The following is a 17,338-nucleotide window of genomic DNA, read 5'->3' as shown; positions in this document are numbered from 1 at the left end:
TTGGCCAGCCTATTACCCCAGCAGGGTACCTGATCACGGGCAGGGCGTACGTGTTGATGGCCCGGATCTTGTTCTTACCATTCAGCTGACTCCTCAGGACTTGCCTGACCCTCTGCAGGTACTTGGTGGTTGCAGCTTTTCTAGCGGCCTCTTCATGGTTCCCATTCGCCTGCGGGATCCCCAGGTACTTGTAACTGTCCTCTATGTCTGCAATGTTGCCTTCTGGTAGTTCAATCCCCCCAGTTCTGACTACCTTCCCTCTCTTTGTTACCATCCGACTACACTTCTCCAGTCCGAACGACATTCCAATGTCATTGCTGTTGTGGGGATGAACAAAAAGTATTTTACCAGCATAATATAATCTGCAGTATGATCATTGCTTTAACAATGTAACAGATAGCTTTAAGATGGCCTTAAGATGTTTATGATGATGTTAACTTTGTATTTCAGGTGCAGTTATAACTATTTTATACATATTGCATATCTGTGCTTATTTGAGTTGATGTTCAGGTTCTTTAAAGGTCTTAAGCCTCACTGACGTGACTGTTCAGGTGATACATGCTGAGGGAAAACTAGAACATAGAAGGAATTGCAGTACATGCTTACACAACAGTTCATTTTAATATCTTTTATATGTTTATATTCTTGTATTAAGCTTTAAGTAGGGGTTCTTGATTAAAACATTTATTTAGTAGAGGACACATACATAGTTTCAGTTGTTGCATATCAGAGTGGCTTCTGTCTCTCTGTCTGGTTAGAGGTTAGGAGCTAGTCACGAGGTGAAACAGGGTGCAATTGTGGTTAGCACACAGACACACACTTAGTTAGAGAATCATTTATAGGTGAAAGTTTAATCATGTTTTGCTGGGGTTGCAACAAGAGCAGTTTGTCGCAGAACTGCTGCTGAGGTGTCAGGATGACAAGCGAGCATCCGGCAGTGACAGGAAGCACCTGTTATGAAGATAGAAGACAATTGTTCTTTTAAACGGTGTCAAAAGTCGTTGTGGTTTTGATTTGATCTATGTATAAAATGTATCTGTGACGTTGAAGGGGCGTCATTAAATTTAAGCCCTGATGCTATAAAATATCTGTTCATGCTTTGATTAAGTCGAGGACTACTGGCTGTCTGCGTACAGAGTGTCTTCCCACACGTGTGTTCATTAAAATCATCGTTTGACTTCACCCGGCCGGATCGGTGTGGTTATTCTTCGATCACCTCTTGTACCCTTCCTCAACATTGAACCTTAACATTTGGGGGCTTCGTCCGGTTATTGAGGAGGGAGAGTTGGAGGTTTAGACGGAGAAATCCGGGGTCTTAGGTGGTCTGACGGGCAGACATGAATTCCAGTGGTCTAAGTGAGTGGGCATAAGCCGGCTTATCCAAAAGGTAAGGCACTACCTGTTGAATTATTTCCAAAGTGTGCCAAATTGGAAATGATAAAATTTAAGTCTACTCACTGAAGTTACTGGTGGATGTCTGTTTTGATTTTGATGAGAATGTCATGACAGTACTGAGGATTTAAAGCAGTTGGACTGCTGGAAAGGATTTAATGCGGTTGGACCGCTAAAAGGATTTAATGCGGTTGGACCGCGGGAAGCAGTTGGACTGCTGGAAATGATTTTAGTAGGTTAGGGAATTTGGTTATTTTTTGGTTATAAGGTTGGACCTGCTTCAGTTATACACTTGTTTCGGGTGTTGATTGTTGTTTCAAAGTATTATAAATTATTCTAGAACGGCAGTTCGAGTCTGCTAGGAAGCGCAGTGCTCAGAGGTAACGCTTGCCAATGCCAAGGACGCTTAGGCATTGTCCTCGAAGAGGGATAGTCAGTTGGTCACTGTGGAGCTTGGGGCACTCCAGAATAACTAGGAGTTAGAGTCTCCTTACCGTTTGGAACGGTATCTGCGCTTTTTTGGGCAGCAAAGGTTGGACCTTGGGTGTTGGACACTCTTAAATTGAGTTAGGGATTTTAGAGATGAGGCCAGAAACTGTTGGACAGATACTGGTTAATTGATTACAAAAAAGTTGGACTTTATCGGTTAGACCGTTAACTGAAATTTGTCAAAATTGGTTAGGCGCTAAAGCTGACAGATCTGACAGTAGTTGTAAATATAAGACGTCTTTGTAATATAAAAAGATCTGTGTGAAAGGAGTCTGAGGCAATGCTGCTGCTATTTTTAGACGGTGTGTGTGTGAGTGAAAATGCAAATGAGTAAGCAGTGAACTGTTTAAACCACAGTTGGTTTTACAAATACTGCTGCAAACATTGTTGAGTGTGTGTTTCAAATGCCATTCATGTTTATTAGAGGACTATAAATAAAGTTTTGAGTTGCCGTAGTGGATGTATAGTAATTGACTGAGTTTGGATGTAGATATATAAATATATTGAGTGCACTGTGTATACTTAAGATTAACATATTACTTTCAGTAGTAACTTCTCTCCAGCAATAGTTGCTGGTGTGTTTTATTTTTTCAATTTCTTGTGTGAATGCGGTGACTAGAAGGTTTTGAATGATGAATAAAGGTGTGAGAGGTATTTCTTTGGTGATGTAAAGTAGGATGTTTTAAAGTTTGAAAGTGTTTTTAATTTAAGAGATGCATGAGTGATGTTATAAGAGTTTAGTTTATTTAAAAGGTGTGTGTGAGAGGATTATGAAATCATTGTGTGAATGATGCTACATTTTAGATCAAAAGTTAGTAGAATTACAGAGGGTTTGTAGATTGTAAATACAAAATAAGTTTGATTAGCCTGGAGAAACAGCAGAGCAGCTGCGTGCTGTGTGTGTGTAACAGGAAATGGTGTGGGTGACAGGAAGTTTGCATGCCCATATAAGGTGACGAGTGAGCACCCAGAGAGAGAAACAGATGAGTTAAACTCTAGGCAGATAAAGCGAATGGAGGTTTTGAGAAAAGAAATGAAAAGGATATTAATTGTATGTTTTAGTGTGTCAACACAGACTACAGATAAATGAAGGTGGACTTCTCTCAACCTGGAATTTTGAGTACGGCGCCAAAACTACTAGAGTAGCATAATTGGGAGAAAACAGGCCAGATTTTGGCTTAAAATTTTACAGCTTGACCTCGCACTTGTCCCCATCCTGAGAAGAAGCTCAAAGGACAGTTAATCTCCTGATGAAGACCGACAGAACATCGTGGACTTGAGAAGAATTAATAGCAGGCAAAAGACAGTGCAACGGAAACCACACTGACGACACCAGCAGCAGCATGTAAGGAACCACGAGGTGGAAACATGTACTGTAAATTACAGGCTGGGCAGTTGAACAGTGGGATAATGAACGGTGGTAAAGCACTGGACACTGATTGTCAGATTTGCCATGCTTGGAGTAATCTTGAAAGAGATGACTGAGAGGATCAACAGAAAAGAAGAAACCACGTGATGAAACATGCACGGTGGACAGCAGGCTGGTAAGAACAGTGTGACATGACTGTTTAAAGGCACTGAATGTGGTATTTTGCCAGGCTGGGACTTGATCCAAAAGGAAAATACTGAAGAGAAACAGAGAAGAAACAGACTGTGTTTGCTGGAATTCAAGACAACAAAAGGACACTGAGAGAAGAGGACGGTGACCAGTGAGAGGCGAAGCAGGACGAGTTCGACTGTGAGAATACAGGGTGTAATTGGACTGAAAGTGAAGCTTGAACTCATGATGGTTTAGAGATGTCCACCGTCACAAACAAAGAGGTAAACAAGAATAGAAAACACACATACACAAAGTGTTACATGTGAAATTATTTCTGGAAAGAATCAGAAGTGAGATAGTTTTGAATTAAGAAATCAGGGAAAAGATGCATGAATTAAACCTGACTATAACATATAGAGGCAATGAAGAAAGCAGCTTACACTTACTGAACATTAACAAAATACATAGGAAAAGCAATGAAGACCTGCTTACACGTATATACATAACATAAGTTGGGACCTCTGACCAGAGAGAGGGAAAAGGGTAGTTTAAGTACATATGATAATAATGAAAATGTCTCAGTTGTGTTTCTATAGGGGCGAAACAGATCTGGATCAATTTTCCACGTGCAGCGGTCGGAAGAGACCTGTAGGTTAACTTGACTGGACATGCCAAGGCAAGTTTCTGGTTGAATTGTTCACAGCGCCATGTCTCCATAAACCTGACAAGTGGGCCCTAGCTTCTGGCTGAGGAGCAGGAATAAGGTGGGAACTTAAAATTTGGGTTAGCAAATTTGGGAAAGAAACTGACGGCTTAAGTGGAGAATTGTGCAGGAGTCTGACACACTGCAAAAGCAACATATGCAAATTCACATACACAAGCAGAAAATGCATTAACCTTATGAAGACAAGACAAGCTCATCGAGATTAATGCATAGATACAGACTAAACTTGGCTAAGAACACAAACATATGCAATGAAGAACAGCTTGCTATTTTGTATGAATGATACAATGGTGTGAATGTTTAATAAAATACATTTGTGTTTGTAATTGAGGAATAGAAGAAGCCATATGACAAAGGGGGTTATGTTTTATGCTGAATTGAAGTATGTTACAGAGCATAAGGGGGTGATTTTTGTGTGCAAATTGTGTGGTTTTAATGAGACTTTTGGTGTATTGAGGAGGTGAAATTATGTGGTGGCAAGACTTATGTGTTTAAGGTTGTTGTGGTGATGGGTTGATTCTGTCAGTTAGGTTGTTGTTGTTATTTTTGTTTTTAATAGAGGGAGTTTTAGGAAACATGGACATGTCTGGGAGGGGCCCATTATTTTGTAACAGTGCACTTAAAGAAAACCTGTCAGGTGATTTTGTTTTGTTTTTATGAGCTAACAATCAGCTCTATTTTTCATTTCTGTTTTAAGCAGGCCTGCAACAGTGAATAACGGCGCTGAAAATTATCGGGAAGAGCAAATATAAGGTGGGCTTTCCAGATTACAATTGGCTGAGGAGAGCTACCTGTGGGGACTGATCAAGGTCGTAAGTCCCTGTAAAAAGGATTTTATGCGAGTCAATCCAGTCCAAAAGCATAAAGAAATATTTTCCTATGGAAAATAAAAAATGACTGAGCTCATTTTGCTGAGGGTGGAGTATCTGATCGTGCGGGAAGCTCCACTATCAGCAAATACATGGTGTGACTGAATGTGAGTGAGGATGAATTAATGTGGACAAACAATTTGCTTTTACCAGAGAAAATTTCTGTTTTGTTTTGTTGACTGGGGTTAGATTATGGGATTATAGTATATTGTTGGGAGAATGCCAAATGCTAAAGGGGAAATATTTTTTGATGTAACTCAGTTACCATTAATTGTAGAAACACATGACTGATAACTGTTCTGTTTTAAGTTTATTTTTATGACATAGATTGGATCATGAGTGGGGAAACTGGGCATTTTTAAGTTTTGTATAGTATCTTGACACATGAAATGTATCAAGATAAAGGGGGGTTTAGGGTTTATTAATTTAATTGTTTAATAATTTAGGATCATTTTAGGAACTTTTGGGTTTTTGATCATTTGGATATGGTAAAACTGAAACTGTTATTTTTAAGTTAAGGTTAAAGGATTAAAAGTGAACTTGTCACGGTTTGCGAGGCAAGCCGTGTGGAGTTGTAGAAAAGGACCCAAAAGGCGGCAGCTCTGGTGCAGGTGAATATTTATTTACAACGGTGGGCACAAAACAGCACTGGTGGAAAAACAAGAAACCGGAAACCTAAACTGGGTAAGCTAATAACACAAACCAGAAACGAGGATGCAGGGAGGTCCGGGGAAATACACACAGAGAACACAGGGAGATTACACACAGGTGGGGAACACAGGTGACACTGATAAACATAACGAGACAGGGCAGGAGTGAACACAACATTACGCATACTGACGAGAGACTGTCAAAGTAAAACAGGAAGTACACAGAGGTTCAGACAGGAGGAGAGAAAGCACGGGGAGAACACAGACATAACAGGCTGGGGGAAACATGGAATAAACACAAAGAGAGACGAGAGCTCATAAATACACAGAGGGGCACAAGGGGGTAAGAGTCACAAAGGGAAAAAACACTTAGGGAACACCACAACAGGACACCTCAGAAAACCTGGCCTAAATAAGGAGCGAAAATACAAGGAACCAAGAATACTGGGCCAACATGGCCCAGGACCATGACAGAACTGAATCCTGTTTAGAAGATACAATGCCGGTTTTTCAAAGCTGTGAATAAGTCTTAGAGGGAAAATTAGTGAGGGTTGAAGGAGTAGAACAGCTTTGATTTCTTTTTGATTTCTAGAAGTAGTGGTTATAATGTAGGCTTACACATACAGATATTATATAGGAGGTATTTTTAGGATAAAGGGGAGAGCTTGTAAATAGAAATGATTTTTATACATATTGCATTTTTTGATATGAGTTATTGAAGTCATTGAAGGATTGCACACGCTTACAGACACAGAGTTAAGAAACACACATGACAGTATTGACTCCAGGCAAAAGGCCTTAAATTCATTTAGCTTTTAACTGAACTTAAAGAAGGACCAAAGAGGAAGGAAAGCATATATTTTGGTTAAGTCTGATAAATTAGAATTAGAAGGTATTATTACATTAAAGGGAGCAAAAGAAATAAAAAGGCTATACCAAAATGGGTTATAACATAGGAAATGTGAGGTTAAAATGAAGTTGACACATAGGAGTTGTTTCAAGGCAGTGGACCCTGGGGCGGTGGCCCCTATGTCCATGATGCCGATGATGGATCTGGAAGTAGTCGAGTGGACTGAGGAGTGAACAACAACCTATGTATCGACCTCTGGTGTGCCAGAGGTCGAAAGGGGGATTGTGGGGATGAACAAAAAGTATTTTACCAGCATAATATAATCTGCAGTATGATCATTGCTTTAACAATGTAACAGATAGCTTTAAGATGGCCTTAAGATGTTTATGATGATGTTAACTTTGTATTTCAGGTGCAGTTATAACTATTTTATACATATTGCATATCTGTGCTTATTTGAGTTGATGTTCAGGTTCTTTAAAGGTCTTAAGCCTCACTGACGTGACTGTTCAGGTGATACATGCTGAGGGAAAACTAGAACATAGAAGGAATTGCAGTACATGCTTACACAACAGTTCATTTTAATATCTTTTATATGTTTATATTCTTGTATTAAGCTTTAAGTAGGGGTTCTTGATTAAAACATTTATTTAGTAGAGGACACATACATAGTTTCAGTTGTTGCATATCAGAGTGGCTTCTGTCTCTCTGTCTGGTTAGAGGTTAGGAGCTAGTCACGAGGTGAAACAGGGTGCAATTGTGGTTAGCACACAGACACACACTTAGTTAGAGAATCATTTATAGGTGAAAGTTTAATCATGTTTTGCTGGGGTTGCAACAAGAGCAGTTTGTCGCAGAACTGCTGCTGAGGTGTCAGGATGACAAGCGAGCATCCGGCAGTGACAGGAAGCACCTGTTATGAAGATAGAAGACAATTGTTCTTTTAAACGGTGTCAAAAGTCGTTGTGGTTTTGATTTGATCTATGTATAAAATGTATCTGTGACGTTGAAGGGGCGTCATTAAATTTAAGCCCTGATGCTATAAAATATCTGTTCATGCTTTGATTAAGTCGAGGACTACTGGCTGTCTGCGTACAGAGTGTCTTCCCACACGTGTGTTCATTAAAATCATCGTTTGACTTCACCCGGCCGGATCGGTGTGGTTATTCTTCGATCACCTCTTGTACCCTTCCTCAACATTGAACCTTAACACTGTATAGCCTGGTAGTGTGGATCAGTGAATCGATGTCTCGTTCACTCTTGGCATACAGCTTGATGTCATCCATGCACAGGAGGTGGCTGACAACTGCTCCGTTCCGTAGTCGGTATCCGTAGCCAGTCTTGTTAATGATCTCACTGAGGGGGTTCAGGCCTATGCAGAACAGCAGTGGGGACAGAGGTTGTTTTTTCCTTTTGTGGAACAACGGAGCTTCAGGAGGTGCAGGGGCCTTCTTGAACCCCTAACGGTGCGTTCACACCGAACATGATAGACATCCCTAGCTGGTCGCGTGCACATTGACCAACACGAATTGGTCGCGCTTCAAAATATGCAATTTTCACACGCGTGAAGCGGAAATGTGGGAGGAAGTAGTGCCAGACGGTATGTTTGCAAGATGGCAGCTGTTGATCGTTTGAAGAGAGAGTCTCCCTTCTCTATTTACTGTGGAGAGTAGCGGCGTAAAGGACGTCCTCGCCATACCTGGGTCCATCAGGTCCTCCAGAGGCGTGAGCAGTTTGGTGAGCTCCAGGAGCTGCGTCTGGATGACGACCGCTTTCAGCGGTACCACTGTCTTTCACTCGCCCAGTTTGAGGAGCTGCTGTCCCGCGTCGGTCCCAGCATCGCCGCCTAAACACCAACTACAGGCATTCAATCCCACCTGCAGAGCGCCTGTTCATCTGCCTGCGGTGTGTTTAACACGGTAGTCCTTTATTGATATCTGTGCTAATATATGCTCATTTGAAGTCCCAGTGACGTCCCCACAACGGCTCTGAGCCACTCACAAACCTCTAAAGAGCGTTCCTGCCTTTTTAAAGTTTTCTTAATAAATGGAGCTTGCCTCCAAAATAAACTAACCTCTCTTTATTCTCTTAAATAATCGGTCTCCACTATGTTCCTATATAGTAGTTTATTTTTTCATTAGTATAATATGAAATCAATTCTACATGTTTCAAGTTGTGTGCCAGTATTTGCTGTGTAGTAGAACTGAGACATTAGTCATTACAAAACGTTATTTGAAATAATATTAAACTTCTCGGTGGAGAAAGCAGCTGGTGTCGTACAGCTCCGGGTGATTTGCTACGGCGTTGATGAGCCTTTCCTCCATATTGTTAATGGCTTTGGCTGGGCCCGCCACTTTGAACTAGGTCAGAGCATCACGTCACCAGGCTCCTGATTGGTTGTCGCAGTGCGACTTGAAGCTGGAGTTCAGATTCGCGGTAGATGCGATACGCGTGAATGAACAAAATGCACCACACAAACTGCCGCGCGTATTTCTATTCGCACTTCAAACGCGTCAGTCGTGCTACTTGCTCGTTTTCGCGACGCAAATCTGCTTCTGAATTTTCGCGGGACCCCCAGTCGCGCTTCATCGCGCTCCTCCATTGACTTTACATGTAAACCTGACGCTCTGGTCGCGTCTGTCGCGTTCAGTGTGCACCGTAACACTGCCTCTCTAACCTAAAGCTTCAATTCTGGGCCCATTGTTATTTTCTTTCTGCATTCTTCCTTTAGCTCTCAACCTAATTCAATGTATTTACAACTGTCACTTTAGGAGATATATATTGTAAGCTGGCATTCAGCTCTATATGTCTTTATAGACTTCAGTTCAGCGTTCAATACAATCCACCCCTCACAACTCATCAGGAAACTGACAGACCTGGGCATCAGTTCCCTCATCTGCAAATGGTTACTGGACTTCCTGACCAACCGCCCCCAACATGTCCGGCTGGATAACCGCTGCTCATCTACCATCACAATGAACACCGGTGTACCACAAGGCTGTGTGATGAGCCCTTTCCTCTACTCCCTCTTCACCCACGACTGCAGACCTGCTGATGGTTCCAACACCATCATTAAGTTTGCAGATGACACCACGGTGATTGGCCTCATCAGTGACAACGATGAGGCCGCCTACAGGGAGGAGGTGGATCGTCTGGCTGAGTGGTGCGACAGAAACAACCTGCTGCTTAACACCGAGAAGACCAAGGAGCTCATCGTGGACTACAGGAGGAATGCTGACCCACATCCACCCATCCACATTAAGGGGACGGCTGTGGAGCGTGTGAGCAGCTTCAAGTTCCTGGGAGTCCACATCTCCGAGGATCTCACCTGGACGACCAACTGCTCCAAGCTGGTCAAGAAGGCTCACCAGCGCCTCTTCTTCTTGAGGACTCTGAGGAAGAACCACCTGTCCTCAGACATCCTGGTGAACTTCTATCGCTGCACCATCGAGAGCATCCTGACCAACTGTATAACAGTCTGGTACGGGAACTGCTCTGCCTCGGACCGGAAGGCGTTGCAGAGGGTCGTGAAAACTGCCCAGCGCATCGCCGGAGCACCACTTCCTGCCATAAAAGACATCTACAGGAAGCGGTGTCTGAAAAGGGCTGGGAAAATCATCAAAGACCCCAGTCACCCATCACATGGACTCTTCACCCTCCTGCCCTCTGGGAGGTGCCACAGGAGCCTCCGGACTAAGACCACCAGGTACCGGAACAGCTTCTTCCCCACAGCTGTCAGACTCCTGAACTCTGCCTCCTGACATCTGACCCACGTTAAACTCATGGACTGAACATACACACACCCACAATGGACAACTGTACCCTCAAACACAATAATAACATGGACTGAACCACCACTCACAACCACTAGCACTTTATATAGCCTCTGTAGAAACTATCTACACCCTCACTTATCTTAACTGCACTACTGTATAGCTCTGTGTAAATAATCATTCTGTACATTCGATAATCTTTAATCCTACAACTGTTTACAACTTGCACAGTTCCCATTTCTGTATAGCTGTATATCCCAGATTCTGTAAAGTTATTTATTTCATATTCTGTATAGTTTTTCATATTTATATTCATATCCTGTACATAGCTTGTACTCACTACAGCCTGTACATACTTATAGTTATAGAATATTCACAACATACTTCATACCGTGTACATTATAACATACCATAATAGACCCATTTCTGTAATATACTCACATATCTATATTATTGCTAATATATATTGTAATATATCTATATCACTAAAGCACTTCTGGATGGATGCAAACTGCATTTCGTTGCCCTGTACCTGTGCATGTGCAATGACAATAAAGTTGAATTCTATTCTATTCTATTCTATTCTATTCTAACCGTCACCATTTGGGCAGGCTGTGCACCCTACTCCATCGTTTAACCTGGATACGTGACCGGAGCTTTAGCACTGACCTCATTCTAAATGTAAACACAGCTGAGACCATGATTACAGCTCTGCTGTATCGTGAAATCATTCATCTTGCTTCTTCTTTTATTCCTCTGTGGCTAAAATCTTTCTCTCGATCCCATTTCCTTCTTTTAAGGAACATTTCTAAACTACGACACATGGTCTCCGCGGCTGAACTGGAGAAAATAATTCTTGCATTTGTGTCATCGTGCTTAGATTACTGTGATGTCCTGTTGACCTGCCCAGATAAATCATTTCTTGCACGTTTCTGAGCAATATTAAAAGCTGCAGCCATTCTAGTAGCAAACCTGCATCACTCCTATTTTATATCCTTTACATCGGCTCCCTGAAGATTCATTATAAAATTCTTGTACTTACATATGACGCACTGAACGGCTCAAGGCTGCCCACTACACAAACTGCTGCTCGCACTGTTTGATCACAGGCTCTCTGCAGTCTGTGGCACTAAGACTGTGGATCCTGTGACAGCTCAGATTAGCTGACTCTGTCCTTCGAAGCAGATCTAAACCTCCCTGTTTCAACAGGCTCTTTGTTGAGACTTGGACTGATTGGAACTTCTTACTTAACCACCTTTTACTTTTTTTCTGTGTCTCGACTGGATGTTACCGTCATTTTCATCTTTATTTTTTCTACTTTGATGTTCAGCACTTTGTGACTCCTAGCCTGTGCAGAGTACTTTCTAAATAAACTTTACTGACTTATTCACTAAGAGAGACTGCGTACACTCCCAGTGAGATCACATGAGACACTTATTTCTCAACCACAGTTATTTTTTCATGTTTGCTGAACAAAAGTGAGAATAAGAGTGAAAAGAAACACAACAAAGACGCCAACTTGACTTCTTACATTTCCTGTTGTTGGGCTGTCTGGAGCGTATTCTGCCTACGGACCCAGGGACGAGGATGATGTCATCAACGCTGGTCATATAGTTACTGAGGAACTCGGTGCGATCGCAGTGGGCCTCTTCCATACCTGTGAACATGTGGGAATGTGAGCAGCTGAAGCCAAAAACCAAGTTCATGCTCCAACAGCTCATTCCAGTTTGGGTCCGGTTTCTAATCACTGGACTAAAGATTGTAAGTAAACCTGGTGGAAACTTACCTGCCCTGATTATTATTGTCACCATACATATCTCAGCTGTAGCTACGTGATATAACATTTAATGTGGGAAACTTTAGTGTGTTGGTCAGAGTGAAAGGTTAAGATCAGCTGATGTAATTGCTAGGTCCCATCAGCTGACGGCTTTTAATGTCCTCTACACGTCTAATTAGCTGTGAGCGAAATAATGTTTTGACCCCTGCTGAGTTTGTAAGTTTTGTAAACTAACATAAAAATTAGAGACTGTTCATTTCAAGTGATCAAAATTACAAATGCAGGAGAGGAACATACAATCACTTCTTCCACTTGTATAGGCTGCGCTATTTAAGCTGCTGGTCTGCAGTTGATGAGCAACTTCACCCCACTCCTCCTTTCAATCTGAATACAGCATGTACTGCTCGTTCACTGTGGCTTACACACAGCAAGCAGAAGGCAAAAGTGTCCACTGTTATTTCATTTCCTCACAAGAACTAATGTGAATGATTCCTGAAGAGTTCAGATCTTCGGCTGGTTATCTGTCTCAGGTGATTACATTAACTGTTTTAATGTGTATCACCTGCGTTCACTTGACCTTCCCTGTGCGTATTTAATCTGTGTTCCACCGTTAGCCCTGTGTCTTAGTCACTGGTAGTCACGCAACTGGAATGAAGCAATGTTATTCTGTATAAGCTTCTGCTTCACAGATGCTGCTGTGCGTGCTGAACATGCCTGCAGTCCTCAAGCATGTAATGCCTCCGCACACACCTGTGCTGGTGTGTGTGTGTCCGTACCGTGATCCCCGACCAGGACGATGTTGACACAGCGGTGCAGTTTCATCTGCTTGAGTCCATCCATGAGCTGGCCAATAATTTTGTCAACCATCCTCAGAGAGATGTTCAGCTAGAGCACACAGAGCGAGTCATCCTCCAAACAAACATTTTGGATGTTCCTTTACTGCATGCTTTCCACAAACATGCCACAAGACGTTTGTGCAGATACAGAGTACTTACATCAGTGCTCATGGGCCCCGTTTTGTGTGCGTATATGTCCGGCTGCTCAGAGTGCATGGCGTAAACATAAGGCCTGCAACAAAAGGTGAGTCAAAGTCGACTTCTAGTGGAAGTAACATCAAGAAATAAAGTTTCCAGAGGCTGGTTTGGACTCTTGTGATCCAGCTGCCAACATGGTGAATATCTCACATAGAAAAATAGGTTTTACTGCACACCCTTCTCCTGAGCTGTTTAACAGGTAACAATTAGCAAAGAAATAACCCAAAAAACAACTATTTAATATACTGTTATTGGCCAGATACTGACAACAAACAGATATAACCAATGCCACCGACTGCTATGTTATTTAGGTGATGTTAAAACTTGTTGTTTTTTCATTTTTAGCTATCAGGCAAACTCACCTTCAGCCAGCATTACTCACCAGCTCGTTAAGCAGAGCAACAGAAATGAGCACTGAATGGAGAAATGACTCCAACTTTTATTTAAATGAAAAACGATTGTTTCCACTCTTAGTTTGAGCTTAAAGTGCTAGAACATTATATTAACGTTGGCTGATAATAACGATGTTTGCGTAGATGTTTCCTTCTTTAAGGTCACAGGCTTTTTGGTCAAAATCTGTAACTGTAGCTCTTATTACTTAATTTAGGTTGTAACAAAGTGAGGCAAACTGGCAAGGAAAAGAAAAGAAAATGGCAAGAAGAGAGTGAAGTCATCCTGTCATCCTTTAAAGGTATCCAGGCAAATTTCAAGTTTGGGGAGGAGCTAAACAAACCATGAAACCCGTGAGCTGAAAGCCCCGGTTTCAGACTGCTTGAAAAGCTTTCCACACTTGGCACTTTATGATGTCAGCAAGAGCAGATATCCCTCAGATATACATCAGAGAACTCTTATGCACAAGTGGCAGCCAATCAGAAGAAAGCTCATTTAAAGGACTCAAAGGAGCTAAAACGGTTTGTTTTGGACATTCGATGAACTGAGGGTCCCGCTGTGGTACGCTGTGGTACGTATCCACTGCATGGAGCTATTCTACTTTACATCAGTGTCACTTTCTCTGTCTCGATTAATTAAAGAGGGAACAAGCAGTTCCAAATGTCAAAGAAAATGAAAAGGAAGGTAAGAAGATGTAACACAATCAAACATACAGCTCACCTTTCTCCTTCAGGGAGGTGAAGCCACTGCAGCATAGTCAGTATCCTCCTCTCCAAAGGGATGGCACTGGAACACACACACACACACACACACACACACACACACACACACACACACACACACACACACACTGAAGACTACGATCTACGATGTCTGCACAGTCTCCAGCTGGCTCATCACCTGGAGCAGCTCCCTCACCTGCTCGCTGTTCGCTGGAGTCGAGCTCCAAGCCATTTATGGTACAGGTCTGTCACACATGCTAGAAGATGCTGAACTCCATCACTCTGCTTACAAAGATCTGTACGCTTTGCCTCATTGTCCTGTGAAAATCTCAGTCTCGCTGAGCTGAAACCAGATGGGGCGCTGTGTGAACGTATCAGGCTGTCCTTTTCTTTGTTTCTTAGCTCGGTCCTTCTCAAAGTCTCGCTGTGCTCGTGTACTCGCAGTGGGTTCACAGAGCCTCCACCCAACAACTAATGGTGAGATCTGTCCTTATAGTAAGAGCTCTAACATGAGCTGTGCTTAATTGTTGATTTCCAAACTCAGGTGAACTTTTCCTCTGAAGCGCACTGAATTCTTACCCTCAGGAGAGCCAGCTTCATACCAGCAGGCAGGGTTATGCCATATATGGATCAGTAGAGTATTTGAACACAGCTACACAGCACAATTTATGGTGTCAAGAGCAACATACCGACATGTTAATATGCCACTCCTCACGCATGTACAGTCTTGCTCTGTTTCGCATTATTGACTTTCGCCTTCTCTTCCCTGTAGCTTGTGTTTTGTGCTCGATCTCTATATGCTACTCTTTCCCCTCCAAACCGGTCATGGCAGATGGCTGCCTCTGCCTGAGCCTGCCAGAGGTTTCTTCCTGTCAAAAGGGAGTTTTACCTTCCTGCTGTCACCAAGTGCTGCTCATAAGGGGCTGTCTAATTGTCTGGGTTCTCTCTTTAATACTGTGGGGTCTTTACATTGCAGTATAAAGTGCTTTGAGGTGACTAACATTACAGCCTGTATTTTAGAGAAGGGCAAAGTGTGTCTCAGCATCTAATGCACCGACCAAGCTGCTGGCTGTCATAGAGTCCACAGCTGTCAGCTATCAGGTCTGAGACGAAGCCCGGATGTGTGACACACGGTGGGAGTGGGTGTGAGTGTGGGGGAACAGCAACCTGTGGTCGCACAGTTGTAACACTTTACAGCAGGCATTTCTCTCCCTGTCTGCTGCCTTCCTGTATTTTTGTCGATGCTAACATTTTCAGTTCTGTCCCTCACACCTCCCACTGGGTTTTTGGTGCACTCCCACTCGTTTTCTGTGCCCGTGGTTAGTTTGAGGACCTCCCAAAAAGCTGAACCCAACACAGACTTTGAAACAGGCAGCCAGACAATCCCTGGTCCCTGTTACTATCCCAGGGCCCATAGCGTTGCTGCTAAATCATCACAGAGGTGTGGACTCGAGTCACATGACTTGGACTCGAGTCAGACTCGAGTCATTCATTTTATGACTTTAGACTTGACTTGAAAAAATGTTCCAAGACTTGTGACTTGACTTGGACTTTTACACCAATGACTTGGGACTTGAATTGGACTTGAACCGGTTTACTTGAAAAGACTTGATATTTTACCCCAAATATAAAATTTAACATGCATATTATATAGAGATTGAAAATGTGACGTCATTCACGGGTAGAACCGCAAAGGATTCTGGGAACTCGTGGCAAGAGGTACTAGCGCACACAGACTTTCAATTAAAATCAGTTATACAGCGATAAAAAGAAACACAAAAATGTCAAGAAGCTGTTGTATCATTAACTGCAATAGCCGGTCGCATGACAGCCACGGGAAGCCGACGGGTAAAGAGATCGGTTGTTATCGGATTACGTCGTTGAAGAGAAATTGTTCGAGCCATGTTTCCGAAGTAACAAAGAGGCGACGGATGGCCTGGATTGCAGCCATTCAAAGATCAAATATAACGTCCCAGAACACTCCAGCTCACAGGTTAGTCTGCTCCAAGCATTTACACGAAGGTCAGTCTGCTGTTGTAGTTAATACGTCATTTTCATAACATAATTAGTGATATAGGTTACAAGCAAGTCTGGCGCTGAACAGAAATTGTCGCCCTATGCTCCTTTATTTATTGTGCATAAATAGTGAATTGTCCTGACACAATATTGTGTTTCGCTTCTGTTATTATGGTACATTGACAAAAACATATACTTTTATTCACAGGATAAAACAGTTGTTTTGTATCACTAATTGCCCAGTACGATTACAGCATACAGTATTATTGTCACTGCTACATTTCTGTGATGCTACCAGAAATTATTTCCACTGCTAATTAATTACCGTTGAGCTCAAAGGTCCTATTAATAAACGGTTAACGAATGTGTATTTATGAGGACGATTTGTGAGACTGGTAAACTTATGATACGTACGATGGTCTTTCGTTCTACACGGTGCATTTCAAGGTCCTGCACCCATCCGTCGGTAAACTGTACCTGGGCTTGTTGCAGTGACCTGAAGTTACTAAACTTCATGAGTGTGTGCACTCACTCCAAGAACCGTATGATTATAAATATGCATATAAATATGCTACGATGAGATAGCTGACTTCATCTAACTAGCAAATGTTGTCCAGGCTACGTTGGTGATACAGTTTTTTTTAATGTGTATGATATTTTTGTCATGCGATTTTAAAGCCGGTCCTACAACCGCATCCAAGAATAACATGCAGCTTATCTCAGAACTGTCGGTGAAAATTATTCTTGGAGCTAGGTTTAATTGAGCTGCATTTTAAAGAGGTGCAATTTCACAATTTGTGTATATTTTCTAAGTTCACTATTTTGTCATGTGTTGAGAAAAACACAGATTTAAAAATTACATGGTCTAATATTTACATTTAGCATAACTGCAACATTATTTTTTCGTTTTTTTTTTTTTAAAGACTCGAAAGGACTTGAAATTCAAAATGTCAGACTTGTGACTTGACTCGGACTTTTACACCAGTGACTTGAGACTCGACTCTGACTTGCCTGACATTACTTGAGACTTGACTTGAGACTTGAGGATAAAGACTTGAGACTTACTTGAGACTTGCAAAACAATGACTTGGTCCCACCTCTGAATCATCAAA

The 17,338-nt window shown here is 42.2% G+C and overlaps 1 protein-coding gene across 4 annotated transcripts in view; it reads right to left on the bottom strand.

The window, feature by feature from the left end:
- enpp2 (ectonucleotide pyrophosphatase/phosphodiesterase 2) overlaps positions 1-17,338 on the bottom strand; it is an 88,854-nt gene that overhangs the window by 31,677 nt on the left and 39,839 nt on the right. For all 4 annotated transcript variants that reach the window (XM_085290534.1, XM_085290535.1, XM_085290536.1 and 1 more), the window contains exons 10-13: positions 14,209-14,274; positions 13,060-13,132; positions 12,841-12,949; positions 11,819-11,944 (exon numbers count right to left, since the gene is read on the bottom strand). In XM_085290534.1, coding sequence (XP_085146660.1) covers positions 11,819-11,944; positions 12,841-12,949; positions 13,060-13,132; positions 14,209-14,274 — 374 coding nt within the window. The remainder of the gene's footprint in view (positions 1-11,818; positions 11,945-12,840; positions 12,950-13,059; positions 13,133-14,208; positions 14,275-17,338) is intronic.

Source organism: Mchenga conophoros, linkage group LG11, assembly GCF_057382185.1.
Source record: "Mchenga conophoros isolate Kocher_MC1m ecotype Shallow Benthic linkage group LG11, M_conophoros_male_GT1.1, whole genome shotgun sequence".
NCBI classification, from domain to species: domain Eukaryota; kingdom Metazoa; phylum Chordata; class Actinopteri; order Cichliformes; family Cichlidae; genus Mchenga; species Mchenga conophoros.
This window is presented reverse-complemented; position numbering and strand designations above follow the sequence as displayed.